General features: G+C 40.4%; 2 protein-coding genes across 3 annotated transcripts in view; both read left to right on the top strand.

Annotated features, from left to right (window-relative positions):
- Window positions 1-223: 223 nt before the first annotated feature.
- cxcl8a (chemokine (C-X-C motif) ligand 8a) lies at window positions 224-1231 on the top strand. The gene is made up of 4 exons (XM_080517347.1): window positions 224-449; window positions 572-704; window positions 817-903; window positions 1054-1231. Exons 1-4 carry the CDS (start codon window positions 383-385, stop codon window positions 1064-1066), a joined length of 300 nt encoding a protein of 99 aa, XP_080373473.1. The 5' UTR covers window positions 224-382; the 3' UTR covers window positions 1067-1231.
- A 2345-nt stretch (window positions 1232-3576) lies between these two features.
- The window catches only part of camk2d2 (calcium/calmodulin-dependent protein kinase (CaM kinase) II delta 2), a 35839-nt gene continuing 17955 nt past the window's right edge, over window positions 3577-21460 (top strand). The window contains exons 1-3 of one of the 2 annotated variants that reach the window (XM_080520764.1): window positions 3577-3912; window positions 7631-7725; window positions 16682-16714. In XM_080520764.1, the coding sequence (XP_080376890.1) occupies window positions 3851-3912; window positions 7631-7725; window positions 16682-16714 (190 nt within the window). In that variant the 5' untranslated portion in view covers window positions 3577-3850. The remainder of the gene's footprint in view (window positions 3913-7630; window positions 7726-16681; window positions 16715-21460) is intronic. The other variant, XM_080520765.1, reaches the window with a different exon arrangement.

Below are 21460 nucleotides of genomic sequence, written 5' to 3' on the forward strand. Positions count from 1 at the left end.
TTTCATGGATGACAAACGCTGACCCTCTTGACAAGTCAGTGAAATAAAGAAGTCAGTGAAGGAAACTTAACAGTGTAAATTCCCACTCCTTCCGACAGCCCCAAATTGCGCAACGTGATTCAACACGGAAATGAGTCACTTCCAGGAGGCGGCTATAAAAGGAGTGTCTCCTCAGCGCTAGATTCAAACTACAGCGAGAGAAAGCAGCTGAACACAAGAAAGGAAAAGTAGAAGAGCAAGTGCAACTGAATGAAAGAAGAATACAGCAACTTAAAGAATACCTCATCAGCTTTTGCACACTGCTTCAGGCTTCATCAGACAGCAACTTAAAGAACCTCCTTATCTGCAATTGTAAATTATTACAAAATCTTTAAAAGGGAAAATGATCAGCAGCAGAGTCATCGTCAGCGCTATTGTTGTGCTCCTGGCCATCTTGACCATCAGTGAAGGTAAGATCTTTATCAATATCAAAACTCCTTTCTTCTGTTCCTCTTTCATCAACATGTTGAATGTTATCAGTGTACAGTATGCCTCTTGCTCTCTCTGACCGTATGCAACTCTCTCCACACAGGGATGAGTCTGAGAAGTTTGGGAGTGGAGCTGCACTGTCGTTGCATCCAGACAGAGAGCAGACCCATCGGCCGCCACATCGAGAAGGTGGAGCTGATTCCTGCCAACTCTCATTGTGAGGAGACCGAGATCATGTAAGAGCCTCCATCACAACACGGCGGTGCACTTTCAGATTCTACTGGCATCACTTGCTGATTTGAAGCCACTGTCAAAGCTTACGTTGGTGTTTGTTGGTTTGTGCTGCAGTGCCACGCTGAAAAAGACAGGTCAGAAGGTTTGCCTGGAACCAGAGGCTCCCTGGGTGAAGAGAGTCATCGAGAAAATCATGTCAAAGTAAGAACTATTGACTGCATTCGTTGCCCATCAATACATAATGAACCATATTGAGTCATACGATTCTCAAACTTAATGTAATGTTTCTGCACAACAATGTTATTTGACACAAACATTAATGACTGTTTTCTCTGTTTCTTGTGTCTGCAGTAGAAGACGTTGAAGGAATGTGAAATCTGAGCTTCAAGAATGACGTGTTTATCAACAGAGTACCAAAATGTGTTTCTTTCAGGCAACAGAGGCCAAGAACACTTATTTATATTTCCATATATCTGCTGTCGCAAACCACATGAAAATGACAACAGGATTTACTTACTCAGGTTGTTTGTATCAAACAGATGATTTTTAAGAAAGCATGTAAGTCTGTAAGTAAGTCTGATCTCACTGGGCTGCTCTTGTATGTCGTATAATGACATGTTTATTTATGTATTTATCTAATATATTTAAGAATAATTAATTATTGGTTGTATATTTTGGATTGTATAATATTTGCTGAATAAATGTCACCTTGAAATCATCAATTTATTTGGTTTGTTTGGTCTTTTTTGTATATTTTAAATTCAGCAGGAGTGAATTTAAAATGGAAATAGTCATGGGATTTTCTATTATAATAAAGAATTTCAGCTTTGTATCACTCTGCTACATTAGGAGTGGAGTTGCAATATTGTTTACAAAATAACTGCTGTAGTTAAGTCCACTGAGAATACAACTTTATTCAGTTAAAAACATCCCATCTGACTGTATCTATTCTGATGTACACACACATACAGTAACACACACATATTACTTTTCTTTAATAAGAAAAGTTTATTTCATAAAACAACTATGAGAAGTTTTCAAATGTAATTGTAGATATTGACATACCACTTAATGGCTTTCGCTTTGAAATATCTGCTATTATCTTATTATAAGACCAGTCATGTTTTTTTAAAGATTATATTTACAGTGGAAGACCACATGATAGGGTTGTGTTTCGTGCTCTTGGGGGGAGAGAGAGAGAGACAGAGAGAGAGAGAGAGTGGGGGGTAGAGGGATGGGTGGGGGGACAACATACTATACTCTTGTTAGTGCTACATATATTATGTGCAGTTATCACACTGATCCAAATATTTTCCAACTGTTGTGAGATTAAACCAGCAGCTCCATCTAGACAGTATCATGATTTTCTAGATTAAACCAGCCTAAGCAGCTCTATTGAGGCAGTAACATGATTTTCAAGCAGGAATAAAAATGAGGCAACAACAAAATAACATGATTTTGATAATTAAATAAATAATAGCAGAAAACAAGAAACATCAGCAACAAATCTCATTGATGAGGAGTGGAAATGTGTGTGTGAGTGTGTGTGTGTGCATGTGTGCGTGTGTGGTTGGAACTGTTGTGGGGGGGCCTGCAGTGACCCCCCCCCCCCCCCCCCCCCCCGGGAGCCCAAGGCCATCAGGCCCGGACATCGTCAGACCTGGGGAGGCCCCGGCGAACCACCCCACAGAAAACGGGGGCCGACCCAAGCCACCAAGCCGGGACTGGCCAGAGCAGGGCCCCCAGTCGGAGCGTGCAGGAAGCTACCCCCCCCTCGATTCCGGCGGCAGAGCCCGAAACACCCCCATTTTGCTCTAAAAGCTGAGATGGCTTTCAGTCCCTAATTGCCCACATGCATACTCACACTGGATCATAATCTCAGTATATCTTAAGACAATTCACTACTTGTTCATTTATCTGTTTTTCCATTATTTAACATTGACAAATGCAAGTCTAATGTTTTGGCCTCCCAGTGTACCCTGGCATGAAGAGATTCAAGCAAATATTGAACCAAAGTCAGGGCAGAAATAGAATGGTTACACTGGAGTGCTGTATAACTAAACACTACTATAATCAAGCAGTCACTGAACATTGTAATCAACCTGTCTTTCTTTCGCTTTATCCCACCTAAGGGTTGTTGGAGAAGAATGAATCTCACATGACTATGGCTCACACAAGGTACATCTACATCTACTGGCATTCAGAGTCAAATGCATGATTTTGGACTGTCGTAGGAAACTGAACTACCTCAGATGTGGAATTTGCCTGTTGTTTTTGTGGCGATGCAAAACTGTTACATTCCCTTACTGGCAATTTAGAATCAACAATAGCCTGTCCACGAAACACCCATACAGAGGGACAAAATAGTGATACCTGTTCTTAATGCATCACAATAAATTACGATCCACAATTGTTGAAAACTACAAAATAAAATGAGTGATGCGATTGTTTACTTTAGTTTAGATTGACTCACACAATAACTCTACGTTTGTTGCTCATGTGAAAAACTACAAAGTGTTCAAATCTAATCTTAAATAACTAAGGTCATCTTTGCAGTTTGCTCGTTCCCAAACGTTGAATGATAATAAATACATATCCAGATTTCCAATTGTTATTATTTTGCATGTTTTTTTTTTTTTTTTTTTTAACGTTTTCCAAGTTATTCCATTGGGATTGCTTCTCGTTCCCGGCCTGAGTGAGGATGCAGGCAAAGGGGCGGGACTGAGCTCACAGCCGGAGGTAGGTGCGGTAGTGCGGCGGCTGATGCGCGCAGAAAGACAACACTCACAGCGCCGGACGGACACCCACCGGAGACACCGAAATGCTCACAAAATGCTACGTCCACGAGCTGTGACAAGCCACTGGGTGTGAAGAATACACAGAAACGACCGCCGATACCACCGGAAGCTGTCGCGTTCAGACTAAAAGCGCTCGATCGGGCAGCGTTTTTTTTTTTTTTTGCCGCAGAAATCACTCCAGCAGGGCTCTCTCCGGTGCGCTTCAGCTGTGCATGATTCCCTCCGTTCGGTCTGCAGGTTGAGGACAAAAAAGCCCGGGTGGTGTTGACGACTGTGTGTGTGGTGGATCCTGGTTTGTGAGTGCACCTTATCCGCGTCTCCGCACATCACCCTTTGGCACCGACATCAGGATGGCGCTAACGATCTGCACGAGATTTACCGACGAATATCAGCTGTTCGAGGAGCTGGGGAAGTAAGAGACCATGTTTTTTTTTTTTTTTTTTAAATCATCAGGCATCATCTCTTTGAAATGTCAGACTGTTATGTAATAGGCCTTGGTTTAGGGACGCGGATTTCTCTGCTGTGTGTGTGTGTGTGTGTGTGTGTGTGTGTGTGTGTGTGTGTGTGTGTGTGTGTGTGTGTGTGTGTGTGTGTGTGTGTGTGTGTGTGTGCACGTGCGCTTTTTGCGCGCTGCTGATGTTGTGGGCATGTAACCAGTGCGGAGGGATGAATGCGCTCGCCTCGGTTATCGTGCAGGTCTGTATAAATGACATCCCATTTCGTTTAAATCCACATACGAAACCCCTCGATGTCCTGTGCTTACGGAGGAAGATGTCGTAGGAAAGAGAGTGTCGTCATTTGCCTCCATCCTGTGCAGCCACTGATGTCCGACCCTATAGGTGCCACAGTGGGGTGAGGAACACCCATGTTGCAAAGCTGAACAGGGATAAAATGCATCGGGTTGAGGGAAAGGGGGAGATTTGGTGACACCCCCAGTCCCCCGCCCACCACCCCCACTCACTCTCCAAATCCTCCTCCCGCGTGACAAAAATACACGCTCGGTAATGCGACAGCAGACCATGTCGTTGAAGATCACACACGCACGTACGCGCGCGCGCGCGCGCACACACACACACACACACACACACACACACACACACACACACACACACACACACACACACACACACACACACACACACACACACACACACACCAAACTGCGGTCAATTATCAAGCAGGGAATTCCTCACCCCCGGGACAGACCAACATGGAGAGGCAGATACCTGCACGCGTATGCGCGCTCATGTACAGGGTTTCGTCTGTTTTTAAAAAGTGAGTCTGCAGCAGGTCTATATGGAAATGAATATGCGTTTGTGTCTGTGTAATTGTGTGGCCATGTGTTGCCTGACCTGTAGTCTGTGGTCAGGATTTACAGTCATAAATGTCTATAGGTACTTGGGACTGTGGTACACAATTTGGTATTTTAACAGGAAGATCTTTTTTTTTAATTGTCCATTCCAGTTTTATCTGAAGAAGAGGGAATCTCTAAATCCTCAGTGCCTTCATTTTCAAATGCAGCATTCCTCTTTCACCATTTATCATTAATAATGCATCCATATTGCTTTTAAAGTACCTTTTAACTCACCTGATCCTTTCAGCCCAGCACCATTTTCCTCTGCACTTGTGCACAACACAGTAAACTAGATGGCAGTGATAGGTATCATGTTTTTATTACTGCACATTAAGAGTAACAGGAAGAAAAAGATTCCCTTTATAATTGTAGGAACTCATGACAAAATACAAACACACATTTAGACTACTGTATTACAAAACTCCAGTATAACATGTCTACTGTCTTTTCCACCACATATACCATACATGTATACCGTGTTTTGTCATTTTAAAAGATTTAGGTGAAGGTTTAGTTGCATCATATCAGCTGACTCAGGCACATTTTGCAACCTGCAGTCTTTTACATGAGGGTCAATGTTAAGTTTTTTTTTCCTGAGAGATTATTCAAAGAGACAATACTATTCAAGTGACCAGCCTTGGCAAATCAATAGCATGAACTGAAGAAGCCACGTAGATAAGGAGGGGAACGTCTTCCAAAACACACGACCACAAGTCCAGTTGACCAGATACAATTGGTCTATGTGATTCAATAAACATTTGCCAAAACATCGGTACATAAGCAAAGATGTATTCATGTACTTTTTCATTTGTGTAATGAGTTAGTTCATCTCTGTCCAGACAGGGGTCGGTCTCAGTAGTGAATATTGAATCCCACATACTGAACATCAGAAACGGTTAATTCTCTAACCCGACCTCTTTTTTTACTCTTATGATTTCCGGTGGGGTATAGATAAACCGAATATGTACTCTATGCCTTGCTATCCTTTTAAAGAGGGGAGTTAACTTAAATTCTTATATAACATGTTATGCTATGATCACTTCCTTTAACAAATCCCATATACATTAGAGGTAAGCTTTAGTGGCAAGCTGCTCAATCCAGGGAATGTTAGATAACATGTTCACAGTACACATCAAGATACACTTAGCAGCTAGTCATTACTTTGATGCAAATGATCAGTTTTTTATTTTTAAATTTTCACTATTAAATAATCAAATAATGTAATCTATGGCAATCACAAATCAGATGTTACAGATACAATCAGCAAAAGACCAGGGTTCATATGAGGCAATGAGTGTTCCCGGCTTTGTCTGTTTTCTGTATGTATGCTTCCGGCTGTTTTCGAAATCTCTGATGTTGTCTGGAGCTAAACAGGGGTTTCGCTGTGGAGGAGGACATATTTCACTTGTAGGAGAAAAAGGCAGGTACAAACATAGAATTGGAGGCTGAGCAGCAAGCCGCCTGCATGGTTGCAGAGCGGAGCTGAGCAGAGGCAGGTGGACAACTGCCTCCACCACTGCATTTAGAGATGAGAGATGCAGCACTCTGCTCCTCGAATATAGCTGACCCAGTTTTTTCATCTTCATACATGTGCCTGAAACACCAGTGCAGCACATGGACGGAACAATCGAAGGAAGGCTGGAGTGTTTGTAGGTGTTAGTGGTGGCGTGTGGGGATTTGGACAAAGTGTACTTTAGGTGGGTTGAGTGAGGGAGTCTGTTAATAGCTGCATTGCTTCTGCAGTTCCTCTTCTTTGTGTTTTTAATGTTGGGATTAATGAATATAACTCAGCAGCCGCTGATGAATATTTGATAAAACAAGATTGTTAGTTAAGATGAGTTTGTTTCTGTAAATTGGAGCGGCATGTTTCATGCAGTTATTATTTTTCTTATGAAGTAGAATCCCACTTTGTTCATCTCAGTACACCTCACAACATGTTCTCGTCTTCAGCAAATATAGTTTGATGTATTGAATTATTGATTTCCTGGAAGTTATTTTTGGTTTTTGGAATGAGATTACCTGGGTCATCAGTTCTGCACCAATATGCAGTTGCTTTAAATCTTCTCCACTTGTAGAGAATTGTCCATGGCTTTATTTCATCATTTGGAGTCACTTTACAGATTAAAAGGCCTCCATAGCCTCTCTTCTGAAAGCTTTAGATAACTCTCTGAATGAAGAATGCAACACTTTCAAATAGCAGAGCGAATGGTATTTTTTCCTCCTCAAGCAGATTCTAATAGTTCCTATCTGATCATGTATCATCTGATTTAAATATTATTTGTATTATGATAGATGAAGAGGTGTACCAAATATCTAAATTACTGCAAAATAGGATTTCTTTGACAATGTCACGTTTATTGTCAAGTTCTGCTTTCAAAAGAATACCATTTTCAATTTAAATACATAATTCTGCATCTGACGTAATATCAGTCTTGACTGTTCCTGATTGTTTTTCAGGTTTTTCTTCACCTCAGGTCTAAGCAACATGTTATCTACCAGTAAAATAAGAAGCTGTCTTTTACAGCTGTTTCTTGCAGTTAGCATTTCTGATTTCAGAAAATGAAGAGGGATTTCATGTCCGACTAATCCAAATATACTTAACTCATAAGACAAGCTTTGATATTTTTCATTGCAAAGTATCAGCTTTGACAGCTCGTTTTTTGAAAAACGAATTTTGCTTGTATTTTGATTTATATGTCATTTTTCAGCTTGAGTTGCCATGACTCTTTGAAACATATGAATGATATATATTCTTTTGTGTGTAACTTCATTTCAGGGGTGCGTTCTCTGTGGTCAGGAGGTGTGTCAAGATCTCCTCCGGACAAGAATATGCTGCCAAAATCATCAACACCAAGAAGCTTTCTGCCAGAGGTCGGACGCGCACGCACGCTCGCACGCACGCACGCACGCACGCACGCATGAGCAGAGAGACATTCCCAAAGTGCCACTGAGTTATGTGTGGATGAGCTGTGAACATTGCTGCCCCTGATATGGGCTTTGGGGCTCTGAGAGAGAACAACTTCATGTGTTTGAGTGTGTGTGCTTCAGTGTGTGCTGGAGCTGATGTGAGGCATACAGGCTCACTAATAGTTTGGATATTTAAATTTGTGGGTGTTTGAGGAAAAAAAACAAAAACTGAATAAATGTCACACTGCTGCTCACTTGCACTTTTTGTGTTGTATACTTCCTTTTCGCTGTGTTTTATGATAAAACCGTTTGGTTTTGGGTGTCATGTAAATGTCTATGTAAATTGTCACACGCAGCCTTGTGTGTGTGTGTGTGTGTGTGTGTGTGCATGTGTTCTGTATTGATTCAGGGCTCTGGCTGGTCTTATCGTCCCAGGGGCAGATCTCTAGCGAAGCCGACCCAGTTCTTTCACATTCGTCACTGTAATTGTAGCCGCTGGCCTGGTTGCCATAGGCTTGGCACACACACACACACACACACACACACACACACACACACACACACACACACACACACACACACACACACACACACACACACACACACACACACACACACACACACACACACACACACACACACACACACACACACACACACACGGAAGCACACATATGACCTAAGAACTGCTTACAGCCTATTTGTGAGTGCGAAGCGATGGTGTGTTATGCCTTTACAGTTTCTCCTTTTCTTTAGCTTGTGGCAAGTTTTGTCACTGCTTGCTTGTTTGTACAACCAGCAACGGGTTACCGTCTTACCGCACAAGGTGTCAGCCTCTGAGATGTGAGCGAGCTTACGAAATGAAACTTCAATTTGTAGTAATTTACTTGAAATTAGCATGGTTATTCTGTAAGTGTCATTACCTGTAGCGTCATTATGGGGATTAAATTGTGTTTAATGTTTTATACGTATATTACAAAGCTATAGTTCAGCTGTTTGGATTATGCTATTTTTTATTCTATTTTTTTTCCCCTCTCACTAACCTTCCGCTCAATGATTCTTGCTCGTTCACGTTGCTTCCCTATTTCATATCTTCTACCTTTTTTCTCCTGATTTATTATAATGTCGGCATTTATTTCACCAGCTGCCTTTACCCACTCCCTGCTTCCTGCACAGTTCTCTGATAACTTGTCGATCCCTGCCTTTACTTCTGAATCCTCTGTCTTTCATCTGACCTTTTCTCTGCACACTTCATGCTGTGCCATGTTTCTTTCTACCCTTCCTCTTTGCTCTTTCGCTCGCTCTGTTTCTCTTCGGCCCATGTTGACCCGTCCGCTTTCTGAGACCAGTGTTGGTAATAGACACCTCGTCAGACGGATCAGTGTCTCACCACTTGCATGGACACATTTTCCAAAAATACCGCAAAGAATTATCTCACCCTTTCTGCGTGTGAGTTGTCCTCTATGAACACACACTCTCTTTTATGTGTGTATCCGTGTGTATAGAGGTTTACATACCAGGCATGCTAGCGTGTCAGATATGGTCTTACCCTCTTTCCGCGATAAGCTCTAGAATTGCATTTCTGATTCCTTTCTCTCTGGCAGGATCATGACCTCCCCCCAACCCCTCTCCACCACTGACTGTGTTTGCGTGGGCAAGTGCATGTGCGTGTGTGTATAGAATTGAAAGGGGTTTAGGATGGGATTGGTGGCAGAAATGGAGGCAGATCAAGGCACTACTTGTGCGTGTGTGTGTGTTTCTGGTTATTCAGGCGCACATGTGTGGTGGACCTATAGGACCAGTTGCAGTTCTGCAATCTGCAATCCCGATTATGCAGCATTTCATTAAGAGCAGCAGATGAGTCAGTGAATGAGGGGAAGCAGTGGTGAGACAGAGGGATGGAAAATATAGGAAGTAGAGAGAGAGAGAGACGGGGAGACAGAGAGAGATGGCAAGTCAATACATAAGTGTGTGCTGACAGCAGTTGAACATTTGTCCTCGCCCTTCATGCAATACGTCAGTGTCCTGTCACTCTAACTCTGCTATCTTTTGTCACTTTGCATTTGCATGTGATGTGATGTGCTGTGTTTGTGTTGCGTATGGGCGAGGGAGAGCGTGTGTGTGCAGGTGCTTTTGCATTTGTCTCATCTGTGTTAGTGTGGTAGCCTCATTGCCTTACAGAGTGGCCCTTTTTGGCTTGCCTTAACAGCTGAATAGATTTGCAGTGTTGAGTCTTTTGCAATACAAATGTGTTGGATAAAAAAAAAAAAAAGAAAAAAGGAATGCACCACCGGATATGCAAATATTCTGTGACATGGTGACAAGAGTGACGATTGAAAGAAATATCTATGAGAAGAAATTTAAACGTATAATTAGGAATTTGTGTTTTACAGTATTGGTCCTCTTTTCACTTTCTTTTTTCTTAAATTTTATTTTGTCTTTTGTTTATGGAGTAATTTCTATCTGACCATACCATACCATACCATACCATACCATACCATACCACCTGTATCTGTACCATCTGTAAGAAATATAACCTTAAAATACAACTAAAACAGGAATTAAAAGCCTCCTCCAAAAAAAATCAGGAAAACAAGAAAAACAAACAAAATCACATTATTGTCTCATGGTTGGTCGAGAGCCAGTGAGTAAAAGCAGTTATAAATATGCCTATTAAAAATGGATAAAGAAGAGGCCTCTCCGATATTTAAAGGCAGACTGATCCACATTTTAGGGGGAGCAATTGAAAATGCTCTTTTTTGTAAATGTGGAGGAGTCATGGTAACAGGAAATGATGGCTTCAGCTGAGCCGCGCCGCTTGAGAGGTCTATGTATGCACATGGATACACATGTACATTTTGTCTTTTTTCTATTTCGTAGCCCTACCATTTCCCCTCACCGGGAAAGATAAAGATTTGTCCCCTCTCCTAATTTGCCATCTTTTCTTTCTTTATCATATTTATTCCTGTGTTAATGTGTGACTCTGTTTTGCCTCACTCTGAAGCATAAGGATGGAGGGAGAGTAGAGAGAGTGCGGACGCGATTGTGGGAGAGAGACTGATATGGAGATAGAGAAACAGGGGAGAAGGAAAGAAAGGAGGATCACTGAGAAGAAGGGGAGATCACATGACTCACTGGGTACTTGAAGGCTAAAAATAAATGTTGGTTGTGCTCTCACTCTGTGTGTCTCCATCTCGCGTACATGCATGCACACACATGCACATGCAAGCAAACAGAACGTATTGACATTATTCCATCCTTTGGCAGGAGCCATGTTTTTTTTTTTTGGTTTCAGTTGCTGCTCACCTTGTTCACAAACTGCTGGTGAACAAAGAGACTTGTGCTTCTGCAGCATATATGAGGGTGTAATTTAGATATAGCAGTGCAGAGATTTGAAATAAAGAAGACATATTGCTAACCATTTCTTACTTAATTTTGATTTGAATGTATTCATTTTGTTACGTCTATTCAGAGATTTACATGCAGGACACACCCTGGACAGATTGGCGGTAAATCACAGGGCAAACACAGAAAAAGACAATCACACACATTCACTGAAGCAAGCATTTTAACCATTAGACAAACCTGTCTAATTCGATAAGATGTGATTCAAATTGTGAAACTTGGTTTTATTGTCATATATAAAAACAATAAAAATAATCATCGTCCAACATTAGGTTCATACCTATTTCACTGCTTAAGCTGACATTACCTTCATAAAAACTCAAACAATTGACTTCATGGCTGAATCCTGCAGTGCGATGCAACATTGAGGTGTAACCGAAAAGAACCTACAGTCTCTATTCACAATCCAATCTTTTTTCCCCCTCTTATCCTTTATTTATACATAATAATAACTCTATTTTTGCAGTTGACAATGGGTGAAGACAGGCTACACCCTGGACAAGTCACCAGTCCATCACAGGAAAAGCATTCTCACACATACACACACATTTTTGGGCAATTTAGAGCCGCTAATTACCTTCAAGTGGAGTATTTTTGACTGGGAGGAAAGTGGAGTACCTACAGGAAACCCAGGCTCACACGGGGAGAACATGCATACTCAGTGGCGGCTGGTGATACATTTCTTAGGTGGGCCTCTTCATTATTATTTGATTTCAGGCAATGTTAAATTAAATACTGTGCGCTTATAAACGACATTACAACAATCTTGCCCTTTTTGTAGAGAGAGGCCCTGGTGATTAAACATTATAGTTCTTTGAAATAGCTAGTGAATTGAGAGCACTTATTAAGACTCTTTTATTAACATACTTGTAAACAAATACAAGCAGATGCTTCCTTAGTCCCTTTTAGAAAATCAATGTGTTTTGGGGGCTGGTTTACTTGAAATGAACTATGTTGGTGAAAGTTGAGCCTGACCTGCAGCTCTTCAGCCAAGTTTCTTTTTTCAATCTGGTAAATTAGAGGAGATGTGACAGAGTTAATAATCAGATGTAAGAACAGTTGTAGTTTCACTTATTTCAACAAAACCAACTCAGGCTTGACTAGATACATAGAGAACATTAACCACATCGTGCAATTTGAAGCTAATCAGCTGTAGCTGAAAACGTTTTCAGGTCCGCAAAATGAAGTCATCATGAGGTAAAAAGTTTTGTTATAAGTCTTAATCAGAATTGCTGCAGTTTAAAAAAAAGTCCAGTTTTTATAAAGGCGACTGATCGTTCAGCCCAGAAGGAGCCTCCAGTATGACTAACAGGCTTAATGGACTGTGCAGAAAGCAAGGACATTCTTAATTACAGAGTAGCACATCTGCCTCTGTCTTCTGCTGTCTCTCTCTGTCTTTGCTCCCCGCCTGTTTTATGTCAGCCTTTGTTTTTCTCCCTATCTGAATATTTAGCACTGTGTTGTTCTAACAGCAAAACTACAGTCTGTGTCAACAGCTTTAAGACTCCTGCTGCAGGAGGACATTCAGCCCAACATCTTAAGGATCCAATGAGAAATCAAAGACAACCTATCAGATTCAAATATTCTTTTTTTATCCACATGTATGTTTTCTGTAGTTCTTTTTGAAAGCAGAATGAACCCATAGGTCATTTCAGTCCAACCACATAGGTATGTAAAGTTTTATTCATCGGAAATTTGAAGAAAGAAATTTTCCTGACAAAACCAAAGTACAGGAGAAATTTTGTTTGGCAGACCAAATTAGAGTTGACAGCAATGATAAGCATTGACAGAGAAAATTTAGCAAATGTTTCAACCAGCAACGGGTTGCTGGTTGAAACAGCTCAGCTCTGCTGCTTATCCCACAAATGCTTGTTTCTTACAACTGTGGCACCAGTTAAAACTGATATATCATAAGCTTTCTAATGGTGTTGTAATTCAGGCTTCCATGCACACTTGAAATATTTTTTTGTATTTAAATACACTTTGTGTATATATACAATATTAAATGCGATACTGTTCTAAGTATGTAAGTCTGGTTCTTTCCTTAGGTAAGTGTCTTCTTGTCAGGATGCATTCAGACAATCAATAAATTACTTTTCCATGTCAGGCTAGTTTGTCTGTCTGTGTTATAGTGGCTAAGCTAAGATCAGACATTACTATATCTTATAAGACTCCCAGCCATTCCCCTCTGAGCCATTTTATCGCTGCTATTAGCAACCGTTTGTTTTCCTACCTGGTGTGTGTGTGTGTGTGTGTGTGTGTGTGTGTGTGTGTGCGCGTGCGCGCGCGCGCCTCATCGGTCGATTTGCATTAAGGTTTGGACTTCAGAAAAGGTTTATTTGATATTGATTAGTGTATTGATCTTTTAAAGTGGTTAATCAGATTACATCCGTCACATGCTCTTGAAGGGTTTATTTAATCGGCTCAATTTGTCTTATTAACAGTCACATCATCAAAGGATTTAAGGTTTCAACAGGTCATCAGAAATGACAGTGAAACTTGATGTGTGAATGTGGAAAATGCTCAGTGATTGTCCCTGTGATCCAGTACTGTTTGTTGGAGGTATTATTATTGTTATAACTGCGAATGATGTGGTTGCAAACAGTAACAACTCTCAAAACTCTTTAGTCTGGATTAGCTATAAAACTAATGTTAGCTGGTAATGGTTCTTTGTTGGCTTGAAGAGACAATTGTGAGCCAGCCCACATCCAAAAATATTTTGACATAAGCTCAATTGGCTATACATTCAATGTGGAAAAGAGCAGGTCAGCCAGCATTCCCCTTTTGACACCTTGCATTAACTGCGAGCACAGATGGGGGATCTAACAAATAAAACCCGGGTCAGACTCAGTCTAACCATCTTTGCTGAACAATTTCAGAATATCGCATAGACTCAAACGACGTGCTTTCAACAACTTTTGGGTCCACGTTATCCATTCAATCAATGCAATGACATTGTGCAAAAAACTGAAATTTACCCGAATGCATTTTAAGTACACAAAATTAAAGTTCTGCCTTGTGTAACACCAGACTTTAGGGGACAGATGACTGTTCCATTACTCAACACTTAACAATGCACCATTTAACTGAAAAGTCAATAATACAGACATTTACTTCACTTTTACATTCTTAGCCTGTTAAAAGCCTGAAGGTATGTTATCACCGTGACATTTTAATCGATAAACCTGAGCCAGTGAGTAATGTCTCTGTAACGTCAACTCTAGATTGATAGAGAAATATAGGTTTTTATACAGTGTTAATTATTGTAAATATTAAAAACCTCTGTGATGCATTTAAGTATGTCAATTTGATGTGAAAGTAGTATTTGAGAATATTATGTGGATTTGGTTGATAGAAGTACATATCAATCAGATGGCAGTATCAGATACAAAGCAGGAATGGGATGTTTAAAGTTCATAAGTTCATACATAGACAGACAAGGACACAAAAGCAGGCCTGCAGTTTGACCCAGGGTTATATCCCAAAATAACCGTACATGAACACAGTGTGTCGATCCCTGGCTGGCTCGTCTCAACAACATAGTTTTACCAACCTGAGCAGTATCACCAAATCCGGGGACGTCACTTTGATGCCGTGCTTGAGATTGGCTATGTATTACCCTCCTGCAGCCTGGCTTCCCTGCTCTTCACTACTGCTGCCTCCGCTGGCCCAACTCACCGCCGCTAATTTTCTGCACTTTGAAGCATCACATCTCAGTTTCTCCCGCCCACCCTTTTCATTTTCTCTCCATGTTACAAGTTGCATCCTGTTTATGAGTCACCTTCATGTCTTTGCACCTGCATGTGATAAAACATTGCCAAAATAGTAGGAAAATTAGTGGTTTTACAATGATGATAACTATCAAACATCATTGGATTTTTCGACACCAGTAGCTAAATATTGAGATTATCAGTGAGTCTTTTTTTGTGTGACAACTGCTCCATTCACAGCCACACATGCAGTTCTTTTTTTTTTTTGTTTGATCCTCTTTTTGTAGACCAGGTTTTCGTTTGAACTTTTACTTCTGTGCCACTCAATCTCCATGTCTGCATGTATCATCTCCGCCTGTCTTTAAATTCGGACTCACAGGATGTCATTTTACAAGAGGAAAAAACAAAACACTACACACTACACTGCTGCAGTGTGGTTGCCTATAAAATGTGTCAGAATCTGTCGAGAACAGACAGAAGCAGCCACAGAGAGAGGGAGAGAGTCAGATAGGAAGAGGATTGTAATTGTAATTGTAATTCAATTCAATTCCATTTTATTTGTATAGCACTAAATATAAGATAGTCATTTGAAGACATGTTTACAGAAAATAAGAATCCAAGAATTCCACATGAGCAAGTATAAGTGATGGGAAGAAACCTTTGCAGAACAAGGCTCAGAGGTGGCAGCTTTCTGCTGTTGTGGTTGGGGGTTAGGGGATAGAAGGAACTAAAAAGATAACACAGAAAGACAGATTGTTGAGAGGGATTCAAAAGCTGGTTCAGCTGAGATCCACTCGCTGCTGACAGATGGGGGCAGGAGGTTCAGATCATGAACTTCCAGTTCCACTGTCAGAGATCCTGCAGGGAGGGAGGGAGGGAGGGAGGGAGGGAGGGAGGGAGGGAGGGAGGGAGGGAGAGAGAGAGAGAGAGGGACAGAGAGAGAGAGAGACAGAGAGATATGAGGGGCAAAATGTTAGTGACATGTAATAGCGAAACATGGAGAGTGAGAAAAGAAAGGTTTTCCAACAGTCTTAACCTATCACAGTTTTTATGTTCTGCTATAATAAATCTGACATCATATGATCATATAATGATGTTTGGGAGACAAGTTGTCAGCAATAGTTTAATTATCAGATACATAAGGAAAAAACAATCATTTTAAAGTTGAAAAGGTACAGGTCGAGTTTGAAATGCACTATACAAAGGGAAAATATCCATGTGAGAAATTCCAAATATGAAAAAAAAAAAAAAAGAACTGGGTTTTTAAGAAGTAAAGTAAAAGTATGAGGCAGCAGCAACAATAACACGACATTTCTGTTCCAGTTCTGTTATTGGTGGGGATGATACTGAGGCATTAGGTTGTAGATTGCTACTTGTCACCCCCCCCCACACATCATCCAAGCTGTGCAAGAGGACCTGCAGTGGCCCTAAAACTCATGAAAAATGCAAAAGGCCCTCTATATAGCTGGTCGTCTGCAGAGACATTGCAGTTTGACAGGGATCCATGAATAGCCTTTTGTAAGGGAATAAAAGCTGAACTATTAGTGGGGATTTTTCACAAATGAATACATAATTAGAAATATTATATTGTACTCTGTCCAATCAATAGATGTTCTCAAGTCTTGCATTAAAGCAAATCACATATAATATCTGTGTAATGTCGTGAATAGAACCAAATTATATTTGGTTTAATCATAATTACTTTTGCATTAAGAAACCTATCTGGTAGATGAGTCACTCTAAAGAAAGCAGGTACAGGCTTCAATCATTTTACCTTACTCCAAATCTGTTTTATCTGATTCCAGATCTCGGTAGGCTGGAGCGGATACCAGCTGACTGTGAGGGAACACTGGTCAACCCGTCCATCACATGTCCATCCCAAAGAAACAGACAACCACATACAGTCACATTCACATGTGCAGGCAAATTACAGTAATCAAATACATGTTTTTAGTTTGTTGAAGAAAAAAACCCGGGTGTTGGGAGAACATGCAAACTCCACAACTCAACTTACAGCTACAGCACATTATAAAAAATTGAAATGTGAAATAAAAAGAATCAGTTTATATGCAAGCACCCTAAGGTCCTCACGACCCACACGAGCCAAAACGATCTTTTCTCCCCATCGTTCTTAAAGAAAAAAAATTCTGTCCACACGGCACTATGAACACGGCTCAAAACGAGTTGGTATATATGCCAGGCCTTTAGGTGGTGCTGTAAATGTGAACAGAAATACATTAAAGCTGCAGAAGAAGACACAGAGACTGCTCCTGCTCAACAATGGGGGACATGTAGTCCCACATTGTTGTTATTGTTAAATATCGTCGCGGAGAAGGTAGCAGGGTTATTGGTCGATGGTGGGACAATGACACAGTCACACATCAAAGCTGAGGCAACGTTTTAAAATTTCCCCACTGTGGAACGTATTTCAAAAGAAAAACCACGTGTTTCCGGGCTCCTCAAATGCTGCACCGTGTGGATGATCGGCCAAAAATCGATCCAGTTACATGAAATGACATTCTGGTGTGGACAGGCCCCCCCCAAAAAATGCAAAGTTTTAATTTTGTAGAAATAGGGACAAAACATGTGAAAACTGGCAATTCAGTCATTCAATCCAAATAAATTCAATGAATACAAGCAACATGGACCATTGCAACCTTTATAAAATCAGAGTCGAGCTGTTTGGATGACATTGTGTTAGATTGTGCAAGTATGCACAATGGAATGGACAGTGAGTGTATGTTGTTCAATTATTTACTTAAACTAAAGCAAGAATACAATGTTATTCCACTTGACGGCCTTAATGTTATGCCATTGTATAACATGAGAACACAGCATGCTTCTTTTCTTTCAAAACTCCTAAGCTCAGAAGAAAATAAAATGCATTGGACCATCTGCTGTGTGTGTCGGGAGAAAACAAATCGCTCTTGCACCAGTGATAAATGAACCAATACAAAGGAACTTGTATGTTATAGTATTTATAGAGCTAACAAATAGTTACAATGTGTCAGTCACAAATCCTGGAACATTTATTTCTGGCAATGAGGGGATTTGTTACTTTGAAATGCAACATTTCAATGAGCCATGAAACTATCTTAAAAAGAAATTGGCAGTGTGTTGAGAACGTTCAAATTGCTTTTCAGAAAAATATTGTGGAATAAAAGTTGCTATCAGTTTAAGAAGTTGTTGTAAGTGAGTCAATAATATTATATAAGAATGACAAAGTCATGTAGACTTAACTGAACCGATGTTACAAAGTGGCAAATTTGTAAAGGCACATCAGAATGACGAGAAACATGGAAGGTTAGAAAGAAGAAATACATTGTTACGGACAAGATGAATACATAAATACATACAGCACAAAAAAGACCCTGCATGAAGATTTCAAATGGAAACTTATGTGTTATAATAAAAAAAACAAACAAAAAAACGTTTCAAGAGCAAAACAGTAAAAAAACCCACAAAAAAACAAACTTAAATATAGTCTGTTAAAGGAGAACTCAAATGAATAATTGTCGTGTTTTACTGTAGCAATTCTGTTTAAAAGGGTAACATGCTGCCAAAAAAGAGGCAGTCATCACAGGCAGGAGTCTTTCAGGACTGTCTGTACCAAAAAAGGTACAGACAGTCCTGAATGATAACAGCTGAACGGAGCAGCTTCACATTTGTCCTCACAGTTACATTGGCTTCACGTCATGTCGAAATTCAGCTGTCAGTTTTTCCCACGTAAGCAAAAGGCTGCTCACTGGGAACAGGATTCCAGCTTGCACCAGCACACACACATTTAGGGATTGTAAAGTGTTTTTGTCAGGCAGTCACAACTCATTGTTGTCAGGATGAGACTTTTTTTTGAAACTCGGGCAGTTTTTCCACAGTTGCCCGAAGCAGAAGTGCGCACGGGAAAGGTGTTAAATTAGATTTTCTCTTCCACTTAAAGAAAACTGCCCTGTTAGGCAAACATATAATCGCGCCTTCACTTTCTATACATCTACGCTCCCATCCAGTCATCCTGTATGTCATTGAAGTTGTGATGAAATCTGCTCATCCCCCACATAGCACATGAAAACCAGCGCAGAGAGGGGGGACACAAACCCCGGAAGTTACTATTTACTTACTACTATATACTTGCATTGGTTTATTCACAAACAGATAACAGTGATTATGATCATTGTTATTGCTAGGATTTCTTTTTTTTTTCTACAACCAAGAGCATGGATTAGGATTCTTTGTGTAGCCTCTCTACTTTTACAACAGCTGTATCTCTTTGCTGCGGCTCCAACTGTTGCAACTCATTATATACACACTTCTACTCATTTGTTTCTATAATTATCCAAGTTCAAATTTGGTCAATTGGTAGTAAAAAAAAAAAAAAAAACAAATCTGGCAATTTGAAACTTCCATATAAGCATTCTGATGCAGACTTTGTTGCTTGTGCATCTCTGTCTTTAGTTCCGTAGAGTTTGATAGTTGTGTGTGAACTCTCCATATCTGCTATTTGCATGCAAGGCTGGTTTCACTGCAGAGGAGAAGGGAGGCCTGATGCTGTGATTGGTGCAGGAGTTGCTAGACAACAGATGTCCAGCCGGCGAGGAGGTGGACTACCTGTGGAGGAGGGAGAGAGAGTGAGAGAGAGAAAGAGAGAGAGTGAAAGAAAACTGGAGGTGGAAATGATAGAGTGACGCTGTCACTTGACATTTAAGGTGAATAGTTAGCAAGTATACAGCACAGAATACAACCAACCTAACATGACTGTCATAGCTACACCTCACAAAGTGATGTCATTAATTAAAAGGAACATTTGAGTCTCACAAAGTGTCAAATTTCCATATCAAACTCTTTTTTTTATCACTTTTTCCAAGTGATATTGTGGGTATTCTACAAGGTTATGAGTCTTAAAGCATCAGTCTGACATTCTGGCCTTGACCAGATCGGCGAGCTTTGACATAGACACAGCTGCCTACATTATTACATTCAGAAGACATCATCTGAATAGGGAGGCTTTCCTCCTGTAAATAAATGCACGTGAATAAACCTTCCCCAAAAGAAAATAAGTTTCCCATCAATGGTCACACGAGGCTTTTTATGTATAAAATGACATTGACCCATATTCTATATTTGACGGGATTAGGATTTGTCCTTGAACTGGTTGTGCGACACATCTTAAGGTTGCAGATCCATTACAGCGCTAAAAATAAACAGTCACCGCACACATTCACACAATCTTGAGTCACCCACAATGCCGAGTTACAGGGAGAATCAGCAAACTCTACACTATCTATCTATCTATCTATCTATCTATCTATCTATCTATCTATCTATCTATCTATCTATCTATCTATCTATCTATCTATCTATCTATCTATCTATCTATCTATCTATCTATCTATCTATGGACATGAAACAATATTAGGCTAAAATAGCATTAAATACAAAAAACAGTATTACAGTAAAACTACTCACAAACGTGAGCGAAATCTTCTACGACTAATATAACAAGTATTGTGAAACCAAAAATGCATATTAAAGTGTAACTAAAAGCCAAAAGTGGAGAAATAAAAAGCCATTTCAGGTTGGTATGGTATTGCTGCAGTGAATTGATTCGGTGAGGAAGGCAATGGCAGAGTTTTAGTAAGAGAGAGGTGCTCAGAGGTCACATACCAGTCAGTAACGTTGTAGGACTGAGGCAGAGATGGAGAGATGAGTGACCTTGCTCACAGGGTCCTGCGAATCATGCAATAATGGCTGAGGCGCCCCTTGTTTCCAAGCAGTGCCTGTTGGGATACTTGTGCATACCTCTAAAGCTGGCACAGTGCTTCAACGAAATCCAAATTGCCGTGTTTGCTTCGACAACATGGAAGACTTGCAACCACACATAAGAGATACAATAGTTTTGATATGCGCATGCAGTCTGAACACCATTTTGTGTGTCATCCCTGCAGCTTTTGTCACATTTACAAGTAGAAACAAGTAGAAGGTAGTTGTTTTCAGTGTTTCATTTTGAGGATTTGCTCTCGAAGAAGGAGTGAGGAGGATTACAAATCAATAACATGCGTTGGAGGACACTATATTTGTTACTTCTTAATCAGACATTTTTAGCTTTAGCAACAGTGCAACAATAAATTAATTATGCGTTTCACTGTTAGACGTTATCGGATCACTCTTCCTTACTGAGACAGAAAGTCTTCTCCTTTAGGTGTAGCTGTACAGCCTTTTAGGCAAAGTGTAACATATTGTCCCAGCTTTTCTGTTGCACATTTGAGAGCGTTCCAGAGTTTACAGTATTTTGCTCGAAGCGCAGCGAGTGCTAAGTTTGTCTGCGTGCATGCCTGTTGCGTCCTATAGATGCACTTACATTAACAGAAAACCAAGAGATATGTCGGTCTTTAATAAGAACAAGTTGTCTGGTGTTCTTTGTTGGTCTTGCGCCTGTGCTGCAGCACTGAGTTTCCATAGCCCACCGTTTCCATAGCATCAAGAAGAGCAGAGGAAGGCGCAGATGAAAGTGAAAAATAGGCATCTTGTTTTGTTGGAGGAAAAAAAAAAGCAAAACCCATTGCACTTGTTTCTCTATTAGTTTTTCCTCC

Source organism: Blennius ocellaris (assembly GCF_963422515.1).
Source record: "Blennius ocellaris genome assembly, chromosome: 3".
In the NCBI taxonomy this organism is placed as follows: domain Eukaryota; kingdom Metazoa; phylum Chordata; class Actinopteri; order Blenniiformes; family Blenniidae; genus Blennius; species Blennius ocellaris.